This window comes from Metopolophium dirhodum, chromosome 1, assembly GCF_019925205.1.
Source record: "Metopolophium dirhodum isolate CAU chromosome 1, ASM1992520v1, whole genome shotgun sequence".
NCBI classification, from domain to species: domain Eukaryota; kingdom Metazoa; phylum Arthropoda; class Insecta; order Hemiptera; family Aphididae; genus Metopolophium; species Metopolophium dirhodum.
In genome coordinates, this window is record NC_083560.1 from 99,816,731 (window position 1) to 99,835,017 (window position 18,287).

At 28.4% G+C, this 18,287-nt stretch overlaps 4 protein-coding genes and 1 pseudogene across 4 annotated transcripts; 3 read left to right on the forward strand and 2 right to left on the reverse strand.

Annotated features, from left to right (window-relative positions):
* The first annotated feature begins 408 nt into the window (after positions 1 to 408).
* Positions 409 to 3,366, forward strand: LOC132948369 (uncharacterized protein K02A2.6-like). The gene has a single exon (XM_061018802.1). The coding sequence runs from the start codon at positions 409 to 411 to the stop codon at positions 3,364 to 3,366; it is 2,958 nt and encodes a 985-aa protein (XP_060874785.1).
* A 75-nt stretch (positions 3,367 to 3,441) lies between these two features.
* LOC132948377 (uncharacterized) lies at positions 3,442 to 4,874 on the forward strand. Its single transcript, XM_061018814.1, has 2 exons — positions 3,442 to 4,122; positions 4,854 to 4,874. The coding sequence occupies exons 1-2, from the start codon at positions 3,442 to 3,444 to the stop codon at positions 4,872 to 4,874; spliced, it is 702 nt and encodes a 233-aa protein (XP_060874797.1).
* A 452-nt stretch (positions 4,875 to 5,326) lies between these two features.
* On the reverse strand, positions 5,327 to 6,342 carry LOC132948386 (uncharacterized; annotated as a pseudogene).
* A 2,334-nt stretch (positions 6,343 to 8,676) lies between these two features.
* LOC132948395 (zinc finger MYM-type protein 1-like) lies at positions 8,677 to 10,578 on the forward strand. The gene is made up of 3 exons (XM_061018835.1): positions 8,677 to 9,607; positions 9,699 to 10,259; positions 10,544 to 10,578. The coding sequence occupies exons 1-3, from the start codon at positions 8,677 to 8,679 to the stop codon at positions 10,576 to 10,578; spliced, it is 1,527 nt and encodes a 508-aa protein (XP_060874818.1).
* A 3,951-nt stretch (positions 10,579 to 14,529) lies between these two features.
* Positions 14,530 to 14,970, reverse strand: LOC132948405 (uncharacterized). The gene has a single exon (XM_061018845.1). The coding sequence runs from the start codon at positions 14,968 to 14,970 to the stop codon at positions 14,530 to 14,532; it is 441 nt and encodes a 146-aa protein (XP_060874828.1).
* Between the last annotated feature and the right edge of the window lie 3,317 nt (positions 14,971 to 18,287).

Sequence of the window (18,287 nt, forward strand, 5' to 3'; positions counted from 1 at the left end):
TTCAATAAAGAATCATTTGTTTTTTTGCACTTATGCGTTCAAGTTGTGCTCTATACCTCTCTAAAACATAACAATGGCGACGAAGTAGAGTAAGGAAACCACGTGTCAAAATGAAATTTAATTTGTTTTAAGTGCGTAATATTAATTTAAAACGCTTAGTGTTTAAAATAAAAAGTGTTATAATGAGTCGTTCAAACATTAACAGTGCAACTACGCAGGCTTCGCGGTAGGGGTAATGGTAACATTAGCAAAGGGTAAATTAATGGCACCATTTCCGAATTTAATTTGAAAGTTGACGACTTCAGTTCGTGGATTGAACGCTTTGAATTGAATGAAATTAATTCTCACAAAAAGAAATTAATATTCTTAACACTTTTGGGCAATGACGGTTATGACACACTAAAAGAAATGTTATCTAATTATATTAATCCTAAACCTAATGTTCTAACTGAACGTTACAAGTTTAAGGAGAGAAAACAAGGTTCAGAAGAAACAATAAGTCAATTTGTGACTGCATTAAAAAAGCTTTCACAGTATTGCGAATTTGGTAATAATTTGGATGATTCATTGAGAGATCAAGTTGTTTACGGTATCAGGGATAACAACATAAAAAAACGTTTAATGTCTGAACCGGAGTTAACATTTAGAAAAAGTGTTACACTTTGTTTGTCAATGGAAGCAGCGAACAATGTGTCTCATTGGGAAAAACAGGAATTGAATTATCAGCGAGGAATGAAGTTTAAGCAAAACAGACAACCATGGGGACAAGGGAAGTCAAGGAAAGCACACAGATCAGATTCAATGCCAAAGGATTCAACGAACAATTCAAGTTATGGCCGTAAAACTGTTTGTTTTTGTTGTGGTAAAGCAGGTCATACAAAACCATTTTGTAAGTATAAGCATTTAACATGTACTAAATGTTCTAAAGTAGGTCATTTAATTAAAGTTTGTAAAGCTAAAAGTAAAGCTGGTAATGTTAATATACTAGAAGAGTCTAATATTTTAAATGATTTTGAAGATTTGCATATTGATAATTTGTTTTCATTAGAGACTGTTGATGTTAATTTTATTAAACCATTTAATATTAAGTTAGATGTAAGTGGAATTATTATTAATTTTCAAATTGACACTGGATCTTCAATTACAGCTTTGTCTTATAGTGATGCATGTAGAGTGAATCTTAAATTGAAAGATATTCAAAAAAGTGATATAAGTTTAAAAGGTTATACTGGTACTTTAATTATTCCAATGGGTTATTTAAATGTGAGTGTGAAATTTCATGGAAAAATTGAAGTGTTGAATTTGTATATAATTAAAGAAGGTGGCCCTCCTATTGTCGGTAGAGATTGGATTGAGAATTTATCATTACCTATTAAAGGGGAAGTTTATTCACTTTCATCAAAAACAGAAATAAATATTTTTGAAGATTTTCCTTCAGTGTTTGGAGATGTACTTGGATGTTATAAACCTAAAGTGTTTAAATTATGCTTAAAAGATGAAAACATTAAACCTATTTTTTGTAAGCCTCGTGTGTTACCTTTTGCATTGAAAGATAAAGTGAGTTTGGAAATTGATAGATTAGTCAGTGAAAAGTTATTAATTCCAATAGAGTCTTCAGAGTGGGCTACACCAGTTGTGCCTGTTTTAAAAAGTGATGGTAAAATTCGATTATGTGGTGACTATAAGGTTACACTTAATAAATTTATTAAAATAGACAGATATCCTATACCCAGAGTAGGAGATTTAATGGCAATTTTGCAGGGTGCATCCAAATTTTGTGTTCTTGATTTATGTCAAGCTTATCAACAGCTTTCATTAGATGAGGAATCACAAAAGTTAACAACTTTATCTACACATAAAGGACTTTTTGTATTTAAACGTATACCATATGGTATAGCTTCAGCTCCTGGTATTCTGCAGCGTGAAATGGAAAATATTCTGAGAAATATTGAGGGTACAGTTGATTTTTATGATGATATCATAATATCTGGAAAATCTAAAGAAGAAGTTACTAAAAGACTTAGGGAAGTGTTAGAAAGATTAGGTTCAGTAGGATTGACGGTGAGAAAAGATAAATGTAAATTGTTCCAGGATAGTGTTACTTTTTTGGGTTATAAAATAGATAAAGATGGTTTACATGTTCCTGAGGCTAGAGTTAAAGCTATTACATCAGTACCTATACCTTGTAGTGTTACTCAACTAAAAGCATTTTTAGGATTAGTAACTTACTATGGTAAGTTTATTAGAAATATGTCAACCAAAGCAAATCCTTTGTATAAGTTGCTTAAGAAAGATATACCTTTTGTATGGGGTAAAGACCAAAACAAAGCATTCAATGAAATTAAAAGTGCTATTTTGTCTAATGAAATATTAATCCACTATAATCCAAAATGGCCTATCATTATAGCTTGTGATGCTAGTCCTACTGGTATTGGGGCTGTATTATCTCATAAATTACCAGATGGTACAGAAAAGCCTATTGCCTTTACTTCCCGGACATTAAATAAGGCCGAACGTGCTTATGCACAAATAGATAAAGAAGCTCTTGCTATAGTTTATTCAGTTAAGTATTTTCATCAATATGTATATGGTCGTGAATTTATTCTTAGAACAGATCATAAGCCTTTAGTAGTTATTTTTGGTCCTAAAAAAGGTATTCCTGTCATGATAGCAAATCGGTTACAGCGGTATGCAATATTTTTATCTGGCTATAATTATGAAATACAATTTGTAAAAGGTATAGATAATGGTAATGCGGATGCATTGTCAAGACTTCCTTTAGATACCACTGCGAGTTCTAATATTTTAGAATCAGATAATTACTCTATTAATTTAATCACTGAAAATATTAAAGCAATTTCTGATTTAGATATTTGTGAGGAAATTAAAAAAGATACTATTATTAAACAAGTTTTTTTTAGCGTTTTCACTGGTCAGTGGCCTACTGACATTAAAAAGGTATCTGAAGAATTGAAACCATATTTTAACCGTAAGGATCAATTTTCAATTGAACAAGGATTATTATTTTGGGGGCATCGTTTAGTAATACCGTCTAAATTTCGGACTGAATTGTTAACTGAATTACACAGCACTCACTTAGGTGTTGTTAAAATGAAAAGTATCGCTCGTTCTTTTATTTGGTGGCCTGGAATTGATTTAGAAATTGAAGGTATTACAAAAAGATGTGAACTTTGTTTGATTCATAGTGAGAATCCTCCAAAGGCAGTTCTACATAGTTGGCCTTGGCCTGATGGTCCATCTCTTAGGGTTCATTTAGATTTTTTAGGTCCTGTTAATAAAAGAATGTTTCTTGTGATAATAGATGCCTTTTCAAAATGGGTGTATGTAAATTTATGCCTAATATAACTACTTTTTCAACTATTAAAATTTTAAGAGAATATTTTGCTTATTGGGGCATTCCTGCTAAACTTGTGACTGATAATGGTCCATCTTTATGCTCGAAAGAGATGGAAGATTTTTTACAAAAAAAATAGAGTTTTTCATATTAAAACTTCACCTTATAATCCTGCATCAAATGGTGCAGCTGAAAATCTTGTTCGTACTTTCAAAAATTTTATAAAAAAATGTAACCCTAATTCTGACATTGAAGTTGATGTATATAGATTTGTTATGTCGTACAACAGTACAAAACACTGTTCTACAGGTGTTACTCCGGCAGAATTACACATTAGGCGTACCTTGCCAACTCAATTCGATAGACTAATTCCTTTTGCTAAGAATAAATATAACAAGTGTTTGGAAAATGCTAAACATGTTTTTAGAGGCAATAGAGAGAAATCCTATAAGATTGGAGATACTGTTATGTGCAGAAATTATGGTTCTGGTAATATGAGGGTACCAGGTACAATTATTAAAGTATTGTCACCTGTTACTTATCTGGTTCAAATTAATAATTCTTTAGTGTGGAAAAGACATATTAATCAAATTATTGATAGAGTTAAAAATATTAATGTTAATCATAAACATTTGAATGATATTGAAACTAGGTTTAGTGAAAACAAACCAGTAATTGAAAGTATTATTGAGGAAGGAGGAAAAGTTAGTACTGAGGTAGAGAATACTAAGTCTGATGTTATTGAAGTTAAGCCAGAAGTCACACAGGTTAGGAAGAGTGATAGGATTATTAAAAAACCTCAAAAGTTAAATTTTTAAAACTAATTTTTATATTTTATTTTCATTATTCTTATTGTATTATTTAATTGTATTATTTGTAATGTTTATGACTTTGTTGTGTATACCTTAATACTGTTATATTAATTTATGTTTTATAAAATGTATGTATACTGTTTAATATTTTGTAATTTTTATGATTCTTTAATACTATTGTTTTTTTTTTAAATATTCCTAATTAAGTGTGAAGGAATCTGTAATGTCTTTGGAAATATGGAATTCTTCCAGGATATATTTTGTATTGTTAGGTTAAATTATTCAATAAAGAATCATTCGTTTTTTTGCACTTATGCGTTCAAGTTGTGCTCTATACCTCTCTAAAACATAACAGTCCCTGTGTTTGTGAGCTCTGTGGTCATTACACCAAACCGATTCGACCGCAGAGACCCTCCACCCATAAATAGCTTGCACCATCCTCATTCCTCGGTAGTCCCTCCCGTCCTCGTCGTTGTCGTCGCCGTGCACATTTGGTTGCCTACTCACCACACCTTCTTGATAGTGTACATTTGGTTACCTACCCAAGAAGTGTCGTCGGTTAGTGGTGACATTGACAGCCATCAACACACGCAATCTCGTCTCGGTTGTCACCGAGTGTCCTTCGGGTAGTCCCTATTGTGGGGCGCGTACAGATATTGTTAATTAATTGTTTTGTCACTATTTAGTTGTTGTCGCGCGTTGCGTAGCGATTGGTGACCTGCCACCTGCGCCGTTGCGAGGTTGACCAGACGTTACCCGATTGCCTCGTTTACTTAATAAATTGTTGTTTTTCTAAGCCTTTATAAACTTGTGTTAATTCTTCTCGTAGGGAAAGTTAACACTTTATTTATCATTCTGTAATTTTTGGAAATCGGGTACATTCACTGACTAAAAAAAACTAATTTAAAATGTATAGTTGTATAATATAATATTAACAAATTGTAACATAAATTTACCAAAAAATTATTTATATAAATAATTGTTTGTTTAAAATTACTATACAAACTACTATATAAGTATTACACAATTCAATAAATTACAGCTTATCAAATTTATAAAATCAATCAATTGATTTAGTATGTGACCTATATTATTTATCACCATATTTTTATTTAAAAATATATTATAATCATATTACCTATATTAATATAATAAAAGGTTAACGAGCAACTATTTCCTATATACCATGAAAAAAAATTAATATAAGTTCAACAAGTATAATATAATTTATAATTTTATTTTTTCTTTATATTTTATAATATTTTCTATGATGTGTGGGGGGTCAATAATATCACTTTTTTGCAATCGTTTTCTGTATTGAGAATCAACAATTTCAGGTAGTAAACATTCTTCGTAAAATCTGAAAAATATAATAAATGCTAGACTTACAAAAATACCAATAGAATTTTACTAATTCATATATAGAAAAACCAAAAATACAATAACATTTTAATTTACTATTTACAAACAATTACAATTTCAAATTTTTCTTTCCAAAATACTTCTGAATAATTAATAACTTCGAGTTTGTTCCACTTTGGAGTAAATATAAAAAATAGCATCAATTCCATTTTGTGATGTGTATTTGGCCTTGAATCTGATAATAGTAATTACTATCTTCTTTTAACTTGACTGTATCGTTTTTATTTTTAAAATAAGGAATCTAAAAGCAACATTACTATTATAGTGGATATTACAATTTACAATATATTTTCGTCTAAACTATTTTTCGAATAAAGTATTTTTTATATTAAATACCCCTGATTACAAAATACAAAAATAGGTATAAAACTTCTTTTCAAGAAGAGCTTGTTCCAAACTTTCATAATCTTTAACAGAAAACGGACATTTGACTTCAACAATAGCATTATCTTCTATCAAACCATCTATAATTATATTATATAAAATTAAATATGTTTTTTTGTGTGTAAACAAAATTTGGACAATACATATAAAATAATGAAAAAATGCGTTACCAGGCGTTGCTGCTAAGTATGGAATATTATCGTCAACAAATAACCCACATTTTTGTATTGGTTTTTTGATGACTTTTTCCAATGTTTTTATTGCCATATCTTCAGATTCTTTACCATAGCCGATGGCATTACTTTTAGTGTTATTGGTGTTATATAACATTTCAAACACTGTATTTTTACAAAAAGTGTTCGGCCGCATTTTACAAATTTTACCAAAATTAGAAGCCGTAAGACGATTTCTTCGTTCAGTAAACCAAGTTTGGCTATCAGATTGGTTTCGGGTTTCATACTCTAATGTTTTTTTGGCAACTACTGAAAGTGAAAGGGATTTTATAAATTCTGCTTTCTTATTTTTCATTTCTTCCTCGGACAAAAAATCATCCAAGGGTTCAGCTAGTCCATAATGTTCGTCGGGGCCGCATGATATTTTTTTTTGGTTTATACACTCCAGATAATTTAAAAAGTGCTCTCCTGCGTCTTAATGTTATTCGTTTATCTGCCGTATGCTTCAAAAATGTTTTGCCTATACACATAAAATAATATTAAAACAACTACCCACATAATAATAATAAATTAATACTATTCCTAAATTATAAATACTAAAAATAATTCATAATGAAATATTTTATTTATTTAATTATTGTACTTATACGTCATAGAGGTATACGCCATTCCTATATTTTCCACAAATAATTTCAATTTTTAAATTTTACTCATAGCTAATACGATATACCAAAATATAAAAACGTGAAATACAAAATATAAGTTTTGGTATTAATTTTTTAATTTTAATTTAATCAAAATTGCAATTAAATTCTAATTCAGGCCATAATAATATAAAATTAAAATTAATTAACTAAACTCTATAGGTATCTACTTTTTAAATAATGTACCTGGACTTTTGGTTGTTATCTTTTTGTGAATCTCTCGTATATAATTGCCATCAGTATTAAATTATACTACAGCAGTATATATTCTAGTGCTGTATGACTGCTTTTGAGAAAAATTAATTTGTTTCCGCCTATGTGTTTATTAATGACACTATTAAATCGTTCGCAGATGTTGTTATCAACATCAAGTAATAAACTTTTTGAATTATCAGCAACACGTGCAGTGGAAATATCTTTCATTAAACCACATTCATAGGCGCCGACTCCACGGGGGCAAAGGGGGCGATCGCCCCCGTGCATTGATTTAACGGGGGTAAAAGTATTATTTCGCCCCCGTTGTGTATAATAATAATTATTTGGTTAAAATACCAGATTATGACATGAAAATATTCATTAGAACATGAACATCGACGATTGTATATTTATATAAAACCTAAATATGATCATCAATAATAATTATAAACACTAAAATACTATAGATCGCTCACTACTATTTGGTTTTATGTTTGGTCTAAAAATACATCTGTAATTTCAATTATTCCCGAAATGTAGAGACAGAGCTGATTTTATTACTTTTATAGTATACCATTAATACTATATAAAAATAAAAACATGCATGATAATATTGTATAGGCATTTTATAAATTATAAGCAAATATTATATTTATAGTTTTTAGAATGATATACATGTATCTATGCACCAACTAGTCGACACGTAGTCGTTACCTACTCGTTAGTCGACTAGTATCTACTATCTCCATTGTGGCGACACAGTAACGCAACGGAAAATAGACTGCGGTGATATACGTATTACGTGTTAACTTAACTAGTGATCCATAGTATTTCCTTTTTTGTACTGATTATTCTACAGTATTAATACCAATACCTATTCAATTATTTTATTATTGTTAGTTATTTCTGTTCCTACGAAGTGTACTATTCGAAGATTATAACAATAAGCCATTAAGGTAAGTTTATATTATAAATCATATTGGAACAAATGCAATTTAGCGCCTACGCCGTTTTTCCACATTTTTACGTACGCACCTATCTAGTTTTTGTTAAAAATAGTTATGGCAAAATCAGATTTTAAAATAAATTTTAATATTTAATTTTTTAAAACTTTTGTAGGGCATTACAAATAATAATAAAAGTAATTCTTCAACAAATAACAATTATGTCTATGTGGAAATATATACAAAAAAAAATATCGAACTTGACTCAAACTTAATTAACCACCAAATTAATTCTAATAGTAGTTCAACTTCAAGCGTTAATGAAAATTATGATAATCAAATTAATTCTGAAAATAATTTATCTACATCGACTACATTAGATTTTTCAAAACAAAAAAAAAGAACATTTTTAACATCTTGGTTAAACAAATATGACTGGTTAGAACATGATCAAATTAATGATAAAACTTTTTCCAAATTATGTAAATCTATGAGTAGACTGAGTAGTAATAGCAATAATAATGTTTCTGTATTTATCTTGGAGGGCTTTAATAATTGTAAAAAAGCCGCGGAAAGGTTTAATATGCATGAACGTTCAGAATTGCCCAAACAAATATTGTTAAAAGTTCTTTTATTAAAACAAATGCTAATGTATATGCTCAAATTTCGGATAGTCATAAAAAATCTATGGAAGAATCAAGATTTGCTTTTGATAAAATATTATCTTCAATAGTGTTTTTGGCAAAACAAGGCGTAGCAATAAGAGGGCATACTGATGAATCTGCAAATTTCAATCAGTTATTAAAACTTCGATCGGAAGATTCGACTGAATTAAAAAACTGGTTAGATAGAACTACTTATAAATGGATTTCCCACGATATAACAAATGAAATTCATAGTATACTTTCAAGAGAAGTCATTAGAAACATTATTAAAAAAATTAAAGAAAATACATTTTATGCTATTTTATTAGACGAAACTAGTGATATTACAGTAAAAGAACAAATTTCATTTTGTTTAAGAACAGTGGACAAAGAATCATTTGAAATTGAAGAATATTTTATAGGATTTTATGAAACACCTAAAACTGATTCTAATACTCTTTTCAATATTTTAAAAGATATTCTATGTAGATTAGAGTTGAATATTCATAATGTTAGAGGACAATGTTTTGATGGTGCTAGCAATGTTTCTGGAATTCACAAAGGATTACAAGCTAGAACTAAAGAAATTGAACCTAGAGCATTGTTTGTTCACTGTCAAGCTCATTCTTCAAATCTTGTTACCCAAAATAGTATGCGAAATGTAGAAAAAGCTAGAGATATACTAAATTTTATAAGAGAATTAATTACATTTATCAAACAATCACCCAAGAGGCTATCTTGGTTTAAAATGTTACAAACAGAAGATAACGTGACTGCTCTAAGACCGTTTTGTCCAACTAGGTGGACGTTACGATATTCTAGTTTATTATCTGTTATGTATAACTATAATGAACTATTGACATTTTTATCGGATTTTTCAAAAACTGAAAAGAACGATGCAGGATGTAAAGCAAAAGGATTTTTAAAACAATTAAAATCTTCAGATACTTACATAATGCTTAAAATAGTAATTAGTATTTTTAAACATATGGAAACAACAAATACAATATTACAAAGTAAATCTTTATACTTTAAACTTTCCGTACAAATTTTGAACACTGGAAGATACTATTTCAAGTATGAGAGATACATTCAATATTTTATGGAAATCTAGAAAAAACGAATGGTCAGATTTAAAACTAGATCCACCAAAAGAATCTAGAAAACGAAAAATGCCTCTTAAATTTGATGATAGTACATCCCAGTCCTTTTTATTTACACCTGAATGTAAATATAATAAAATATTTAAAGAAATTATTGATCATATACTATCTGGTTTACAATTAAGATTTAATTCTGAAGTTCGAATGTTTTTAAGTGATGTTGAAATGTTTTTTATTGATCCAAGTATATCACCACAGTTAATTTGCGAATTTTATAAAGATGATTTAAATATTGATAAACTAAAATTGCACAGAGATATGTTTCATGATATAATTAGAGGCCAAGGCTTAAATGTATCATCATTTTCAGATGTTTTAAATATTGCTAAAGATAAACCACACTTGGTCATTCATTTAACCGAGCTAAGAAAATGCATACAATTGATATTGACAGTACCAGTCACAACGTGTACTACTGAAAGATCTTTTTCTATGTTAAGAAGATTGAAAAATTATATGAGAAGTACTATGACACAAAAACGTTTGAATGATTTGGTGGTTCTCAATTGCCACAAAACAATTGTAGAATCTTTGGACTATACCAAAATAGGAAATAATTTTATAAATAAGTGTTCAACAAGAAAAAATACTTTCGCATTAAAATAAATATATGTATTATAATATAACGTATTGTATAATAAAAAATTATATTTTCTATATTTTCATGTAAATAATTTAAAAGAAATAAAACCAATAAAGAAAATTTAAATAATATACATGCATAATATTTTATTTTGTACCCTATAGGAATATTAAAAAAGAATTACGGAGCAATCAGATAATTACCCCTCCCGATCAGCAAACTATAGAATTTTTTTTCCGATTAACAGAAGAATTTGCCCCCGCACTAATATCTAAAAGTCGGCGCCTATGACCACAATACTTCGTCGATCAAATTCAGTTCGTATAACTTTCTTCCAGTGCAAAAATACCGGGCACAATTAGAGTGGTTGCCAAATATATGGTATGGACTATTTAAAATATCCTTTTGCAAACCTGAAACATATATGTACAGCATATTATATGTATTATTATTTTTTAATATTCCATTTTAAACGTTACCTTCAATTTTTCGATAGTTTGATTCGTCGACATTTAAAAATAATTAATGATAAATGCATAAATAAATGTACTCATGTAAGTATAGAGTTGATTATATTGATAAAAAAAATATACCGTATTCTGAAAAACACTAAGCCGATTAATGGTGGTTTGAACAGTTTTAGATTCTGAGCGAAGCGATGAATGTATTGATTTTACAATGATGTATTTTTTTTATTTTTTTATTTTTTAATTGTTGTGTCTGTTATCACCTTTTAGGACAGTAAAAGTGCTTGGATTTCCTTCAACAGTAACTTTTCTGATAGGAAAGTGAATCTAGTTGGTACTTTGGGGGGGGGTCAAAAGTAAAAATTTCCTAGTAGTTTTCAAAAGCGACGTGAAAAACAAAAGAAAAATTAAGGAGTTTAGTTTATTTAGAGTTCTGTAGTATATCAAGGCTTCGGGAACGACTAAAAATTAATATTCTATCCAGACTCGGACCACTATCATCTTGCAAAAATAGTTCCTCATTTCCTGTTGATGAAGTGTACATACGATATGAAGCTGGTATTTCTAATATGATTACATTTTCCGGATTTTGTGGTACAGCTAGAATTTCTTGTTTTTTGCGTCGAACTTGTTTTTTTAATGCAGCACTATTTTGTAATGTTGCCTGATAAATAAATAATATAGTTATAATTTATAAAATATAATGTTCACCTAAATAATAGTTTTTTTTATCACTTACTTTGGCTGCTTCAGACAATGGAGCAATACACGTGTTAATCACAGTAGACGTAGGCTCCATACATTCAGTAGCTTTTCTTTTTAGATTTGTCACTGCGACATCTGCTTCGATTTTTGACGCTTCCGAGTCGTGACAATGTTCATTAATAGTTTTTATGACTGTGTAGTCATTTATTCCTGTATGAATTCGCGTTTTACAAAAATTTCTATTACGGCAAAGCCAAAACCATATTGTATTATTAAAATTAACATTATCATAAACATACATAAAACCATCACATACAAATATTTCACGACCACGAGTCGATATTATTTGAGATTCCATTATGTTACCTACTGGCTGTTCCATAATGTTACCTACTTACTGCAAATTGTGTCGTCGGATGAGAACTGATTAAAACTTTATTGCCACAATTGTAATCGTGATCGTCGTCGAAGGCCATGGGCGATGTGTAGACATTTTAAGATAAGATAGGATAAATAAGAAAAATCCAATAACATTATATAGGGTGAATTTAAAGTTATTTTTTGTGTATACACAATTTTTTGACCACGGCGAAATGTCCCTACGGCTAAATGGCCACAGCGAAACGGCCACGGCGATCTGTCCATTTCGTCATAGGCTGACTGATCGTCTTCGCTCAGAATCGTTTTTCTTATACAATGATATTATATCATTGAATTCAAATTTAACACCATCTATTACAGTGACCCACTTGTAACCTACTGTACAGCAGAGCGACATCCACTTACCCACCCTTTTTTATTATTTAGTTTATTTTTTTATGGACATTATGCGCCACTGTAGTATTTTTGACATCCAGATTTCCTACTTTTCCGGTGAATTTTCCTAAAATTTAAGAATATCTTAAAAAAAATTTGAGCCAAATCAGACCAGCCGTTCTTGACTTATTAGGTAACATCCTTTTTTCACGCTCCATTTTTATATGAATAAATTATATCTTGTTTAAAAACCGCAGGTGCATAAATTAAAAACCTTTTTGTTTGTAGATCGGAGTATTGTTCAGTATTATTGTACAATAACCTTTTTTTACAAACAATAAGTAAAAAAACTGTTTAAACCACCATTAATCGGCTTAGTGTTTGTCAGAATATGGTATACCGTACTACAGCCTTCACACCTAAGTCAGTGATGCTAGATAGGAGTTATCAGTTTTCCCTCTAAAGAAAACGAATTTTCCCTTTACGATCCAAAATTTCCCTTCATTTTTTTTTATCAATATAATCAACTCTATACTTACATGACTACATTTATTTATGTCATTATCATTAATTATTTTCATACACTATACCTCCTAATTTCTTAAAACGAAATAAAATCTGCTATAGTTTTTAATTTTTAGTAAAGTACATGTTTAATATTATGTACATTTAATAATTATTATAATAACCTACATTCACAACATTTTTTGATATTTTTACCTGTGCAATATACTTACATACTTACTTTATCAACATCTACTTCATAAATTATAATTGGGTCTTATTACTCTTAGTCAAATACCTACTCAAATACACATGACATTTTATTAAGGTATGCTTAAATTTAATTAATAAAAACAAATAAGTGATAAATATGACTTTAAGAATAACTTTAATTTAAAATATTAACAAACTTAAATTTCACTTATATTATAAAATAACTGACTTCTTGTCATTTAGAAACGATCCAATAACATATTGAAATAACTCTTGAATATTTAGTTTAAATAAATCTGTGTTTATAATCTTTGTTGAGAAAATATATCAAAAAATTAACAATGGTAAAAAACAACAAAAGATAAAATAAAAAACATAACAATTGAACAATTGGTATTTTAAAACAGTAAATAAATACAAATCTATTCTTTAGTAATATTATAAGCAGTCTTTTTGTTAGTTACTTCATTAAATCATAAAAAATCATATACAAAATTATTTATAAAAGAAATAGTCAGTTAACTACTTCCTTCATATTAAAAAAAAAATTAATAAATAATAAATATAATAATTATATTTAATATAAAGATTTCGAATTATGTAGTTCTAAATGTTTACTAGTAACTTTGAAACCAACACAGTTAATATTTTTATCTTGTAACGAAGACCTTACTATAGTGACTACATTCAACGAATCATCTCTTATTTTGTTCCTTTTTTTGGTTTTTATGTCATTCATCATTGAAAAGATTATTTCTTCCTCTGCGTTAGAGTGAGGCAAACTTATGACAAGTTGAGCAAGTTTGGACATATTAATAAATTTAGGTTGATCATCAATGAAGTCCTTCAGCTTAGATATTTCATACCACATTTCTGGTTTGCTTAAAGATCTCAAATTGGATTTTTATACTTCAGTTTAACAAATGGAAGTTGTCGCTATTCTTCTTCGACAAGATTTATGTCAATCTATTTGTTGAATACTTCTGTTAAAAATGGAAATTTTTTTATTGGACGTTTATGATTTAAAGCAATATTACATCGATAAATACAATTTCTTTAAAAATGTTATCATTTAAAGGAAGACGTTTTATTATTTCTTCTGCAGATGTTATGTAAAATAGAATGCAGTTTCTTTTAAAATCAGCTACTTCTATATTTGGTAGTGTATCCAACAGCTTTTCACTTCAGAGCCAACAAATATTTCATCAATAGGCAAGAAATTATCATAATTTTCAAAACTAATTTCATAAACTAAATCGTTAACTAATGATGGCCGAACAAAGTTCTGACAAATAATTTTAAGTAAACACATTGATTATTCACTAAGCTGATGAATTAATATTTGCCTACTTTGAAACATAGCATTGAAAGTATTAAAAAAACTCAATGAATATTTCAAAAATAATAAATATGATTTCATATAAATTAATTTAATATTATTTCAGCCGATTTTTTTGTCTTCAAACATTGCAATTCTAAAGAATTTAGTTAAGCTCTCCCAACAATCAAGTATACGAACGACACATTGATGTAAACCAACGTGTATCTGCCAGCTTAAGTATTCTTTTGCGTTTTTCGTCTAAAAAATCTTGTATTTCGACAAGTTGGGCACTGCGCTTAGCACTACCAGAAATATATGTTGAGATGGAACGAATTAGTTCTTCAGCAGATCTTGGTAATTTTTTGCAAGCTTTGCTCGCAACTAATGCTGAAGAATGGCAGATACATTTCATCAATATAAAATTTGGTACTTCAAATTTCAAACGAAAGACAAATGAGTTATTTTTTCCCTTAATGACATTAGCTCCATCAGAAGCTATTCCAATTATATTAGGTATCGGAATTTGTTTATCATCAAGTGATTTTTTAAATTGATTAAAAATACTATTGGCCGTACAATTAGTTGCATCTATTGAAATTAGTTCGAGCAATCTTGTATGCAACATTCCTGTATTTTGGTCAACATATATTTAACGAGAAAGCATAAAAATGTATAAACTGAAATATCAGTACTTTCGTCGACTAGGATTGAAAAAGAAGTTTTCCTAATAACCTCAGCTATTTCTTCAACCTTACAGGACACAGATTATTTGATATAATATTTGTGCACTTAAACCTGCATTTTTACATTCTTAATAATTTCTAAATATTTCTTTAAGAAGAGGAATTAAATGGTCAACAATTTGGAATGCAACATTATGTTCAGCGAAAAAATTGGTCAGTTTTATTTCAGCAGTTTTTACTTTATTTTCTATCGGATTACTTTTTGGTGTTTGAAATAAAGTATTCAGTGAATTTGTACTAACTATAGACTTAAGATTTATTATATCTTTTCTACCTGCCGCATGCTTATCCAACTCACATTTTCCGCATGTCAATGTAGCATAGCTAGAACAACACTTTGATTTATTTAACGGATCTTCTTTCAACCAATTCTTAAACTTGTCATCTTGTACAAGCATGATTGAATAATTTCCTAAAAGTCCTAGATCTTTCTTCTTTGGTTAACTCATTTCTTATTTGTCTGGTTTTTTTCGGAGTGGTGCATCTTTTTGTGGAAGGCAGTGGGTTATCAATGTCAGAAGTATCGGATAATGTATGTTTACTACTTTTTGTACTCATAGTGCCTACGTCAATGCAGTTTACAAATGAGTATTGAGTAGAATAGACTAGGTCTTAAAAATAATGGACTAATAGGACTAGATAGTTGAAAATAAGTAAGCAGCCAGTAGGTAGTATCATTGATTTTAGAATATACTATACTACTAATATACTATAAATATTGCAGATCTAGCATGTCAGATGAAACTTTAAAAAAAATTAGTTTCATTAAAAGGTCACCAACAGTTTTTTTTTCAAAATATGGGATATAAATAAAAATTAACATTTAATAGTTAATAAACATTGCACATTTATAAATATATTTTCTTATTGTATCCAAGGTTAATAATTTAATAGTTAATAACTAACATTGTTAATTTATAAATATATATTTTTTATTGTTACTAAGGTAAATTAATAAATAAATAAATGTGAATAAATGTATATAGTATCTTATATCTTATATGTATCTCAGATACATGTATCTAGTACCAAGTATCTTTAAAAAATATCATAGTATCTTGTATCTTGTATCTTATAATTAGATACTAATTATAAATGTATTTTGTATCTTGTATTTAGATACTTTGTTTGAGGTATCTTGCCCAGCCCTAAGCATATTTCACTGCGTCAATCAGTTATATTTCCTAATACAAACATACACGGCCTATTCAATATTCAATCCGACATCAGTTACGAAAATAACAGGTTTTTAACTGTAAGTTTTGTTTAAATTAAAAAAATTGTAAGCTCTTTGAGCAATGTTATTATAAAAAAGGAAATATTGTATTTTAATAAATATCAATTATATATATAAATGTACAATAAAGTAATAGATGATTACTTACCAAAACACGAGCTTAATCCATTTACTTACATTCTATAGTCTATACATTTTATTCCTGAATATGCGAAACACAGCTTGATATGAAATACACAATTTAAAATATGTACAAAATATTCAACATCATAAACACCCAATCATATTATATACTTCAATACTTGCATATCAATAAGGCACCTCATTAAATCATACGTACATATATGATTGCATATATTTATGCATACACACATACAGACTCCCACATACTAACATATATAGTTCATACAATATACATATTTACTTAAACAGCATCTTATAACGATGTTGTTTTCACATTGGCGTCACTGCTGGATCACTGGTATATGCTGGTATACTTCATGGTATAAACCAGGTTTTTACCGTCCAGATTTTTATGGATTTAAAATTTTAAAATTCTAGACACTCCATGTTTTTACGGTCCAGTTTTTTCTGGTCTATATTTTTACGGATTTCAAATTTAGAAATTTCAGATTTCTACTGTCCTGGTTTTAACTAATTTTCTACTTATTTCTTAAACATAAAGTATTTTCATGAGTTTTATCTTCATATATTTCTATAAGCTTACATAAAAAAAAATAAAAACAATAATCACAAATTAAAAATCAAAAAATTCTTCGTCGTTTTTCCACAATGGCATCAGTTCTCTATTCTCCGGTGGTATACATCTGGTATTAGTGGGTTTAAACGGTGACTCCGTTTTTTGATTAATTATCTGCAACCAATTTGTAGCGCCGTACCATGTATGATTCTTAATATCGGAAATGCCATTTTTCAAATTACCGAGTCGTTTAGTCAGGTCCGTCTATGAAACATAAACATTAATAATGAAGTAACGATTATTATATTGTAATGTGAAAAGCCTATCAAACACTCGGTTTATAGCAGGCACCCATATTTTGTAAACACAGGACCGTAATATCCTTTGCAAATAACTGCGAAAAAAATACTGGTTTTGATAAACATATCTATAATAATATTGTTATATGGAAATTTTATTTCAGATATTTTATTGGTCATATTGCATAAAAATACTATACTATACATACCTATACTGAAATAAAGTAAAAATTGATTTTTGTTAAAACAATATTTATGTTAACAAAAAGAATATTTGATTACTAAGATGTTTAATAAACAAAGAATGTATGATTTTTAGTAATAATAAACGGTATGTATATGATAATTAGTTATTTTTCTTCAGTTGTCGCCAGAAGCAACTACGCTGGGCAAGTTAATGATTTTTTTTAACTCAGTTAAGTTAAGTTGATATGCACCAATAACAAAATTTTAAAAGTTAAAAGTTAATTTAACCATAGGTTAGCTCAGTTAAGTAAAAAGTTAGTACACACTTTTTGTAAACTTTTTATTGAGTTTAAAAGGTTAATTTGTTTATACAAAGCTAGTGTACTTAATTTTTTCCAACCCAAAACTAAATTATAGACTATAGTTTTTATACTAGTTTTTATACAGTATTTCCATAAAACTTATATTCGAATGATTTAATTTTAATGTTTCACTAGTCAATAGATACATATTTTTACTTAATATTTTATAATTAATAATTTTTAAATATGATAGAACATATTGTAACTTCTATACTAGTAATAATTATACTCATGTACACATAATAACTCCTGGGCCTCCACACGAGAATACTCAGTGAGGCCCAGTATTCTTATCTTGAGAAATAAATTAATAATAATAATATACATTTTTAAAATTAAATAATTCACGGTAAATATTTTTTGATATGAAAACGAAATAGACTGAAACAGTGAAATATAATAAAATTTAAAACAA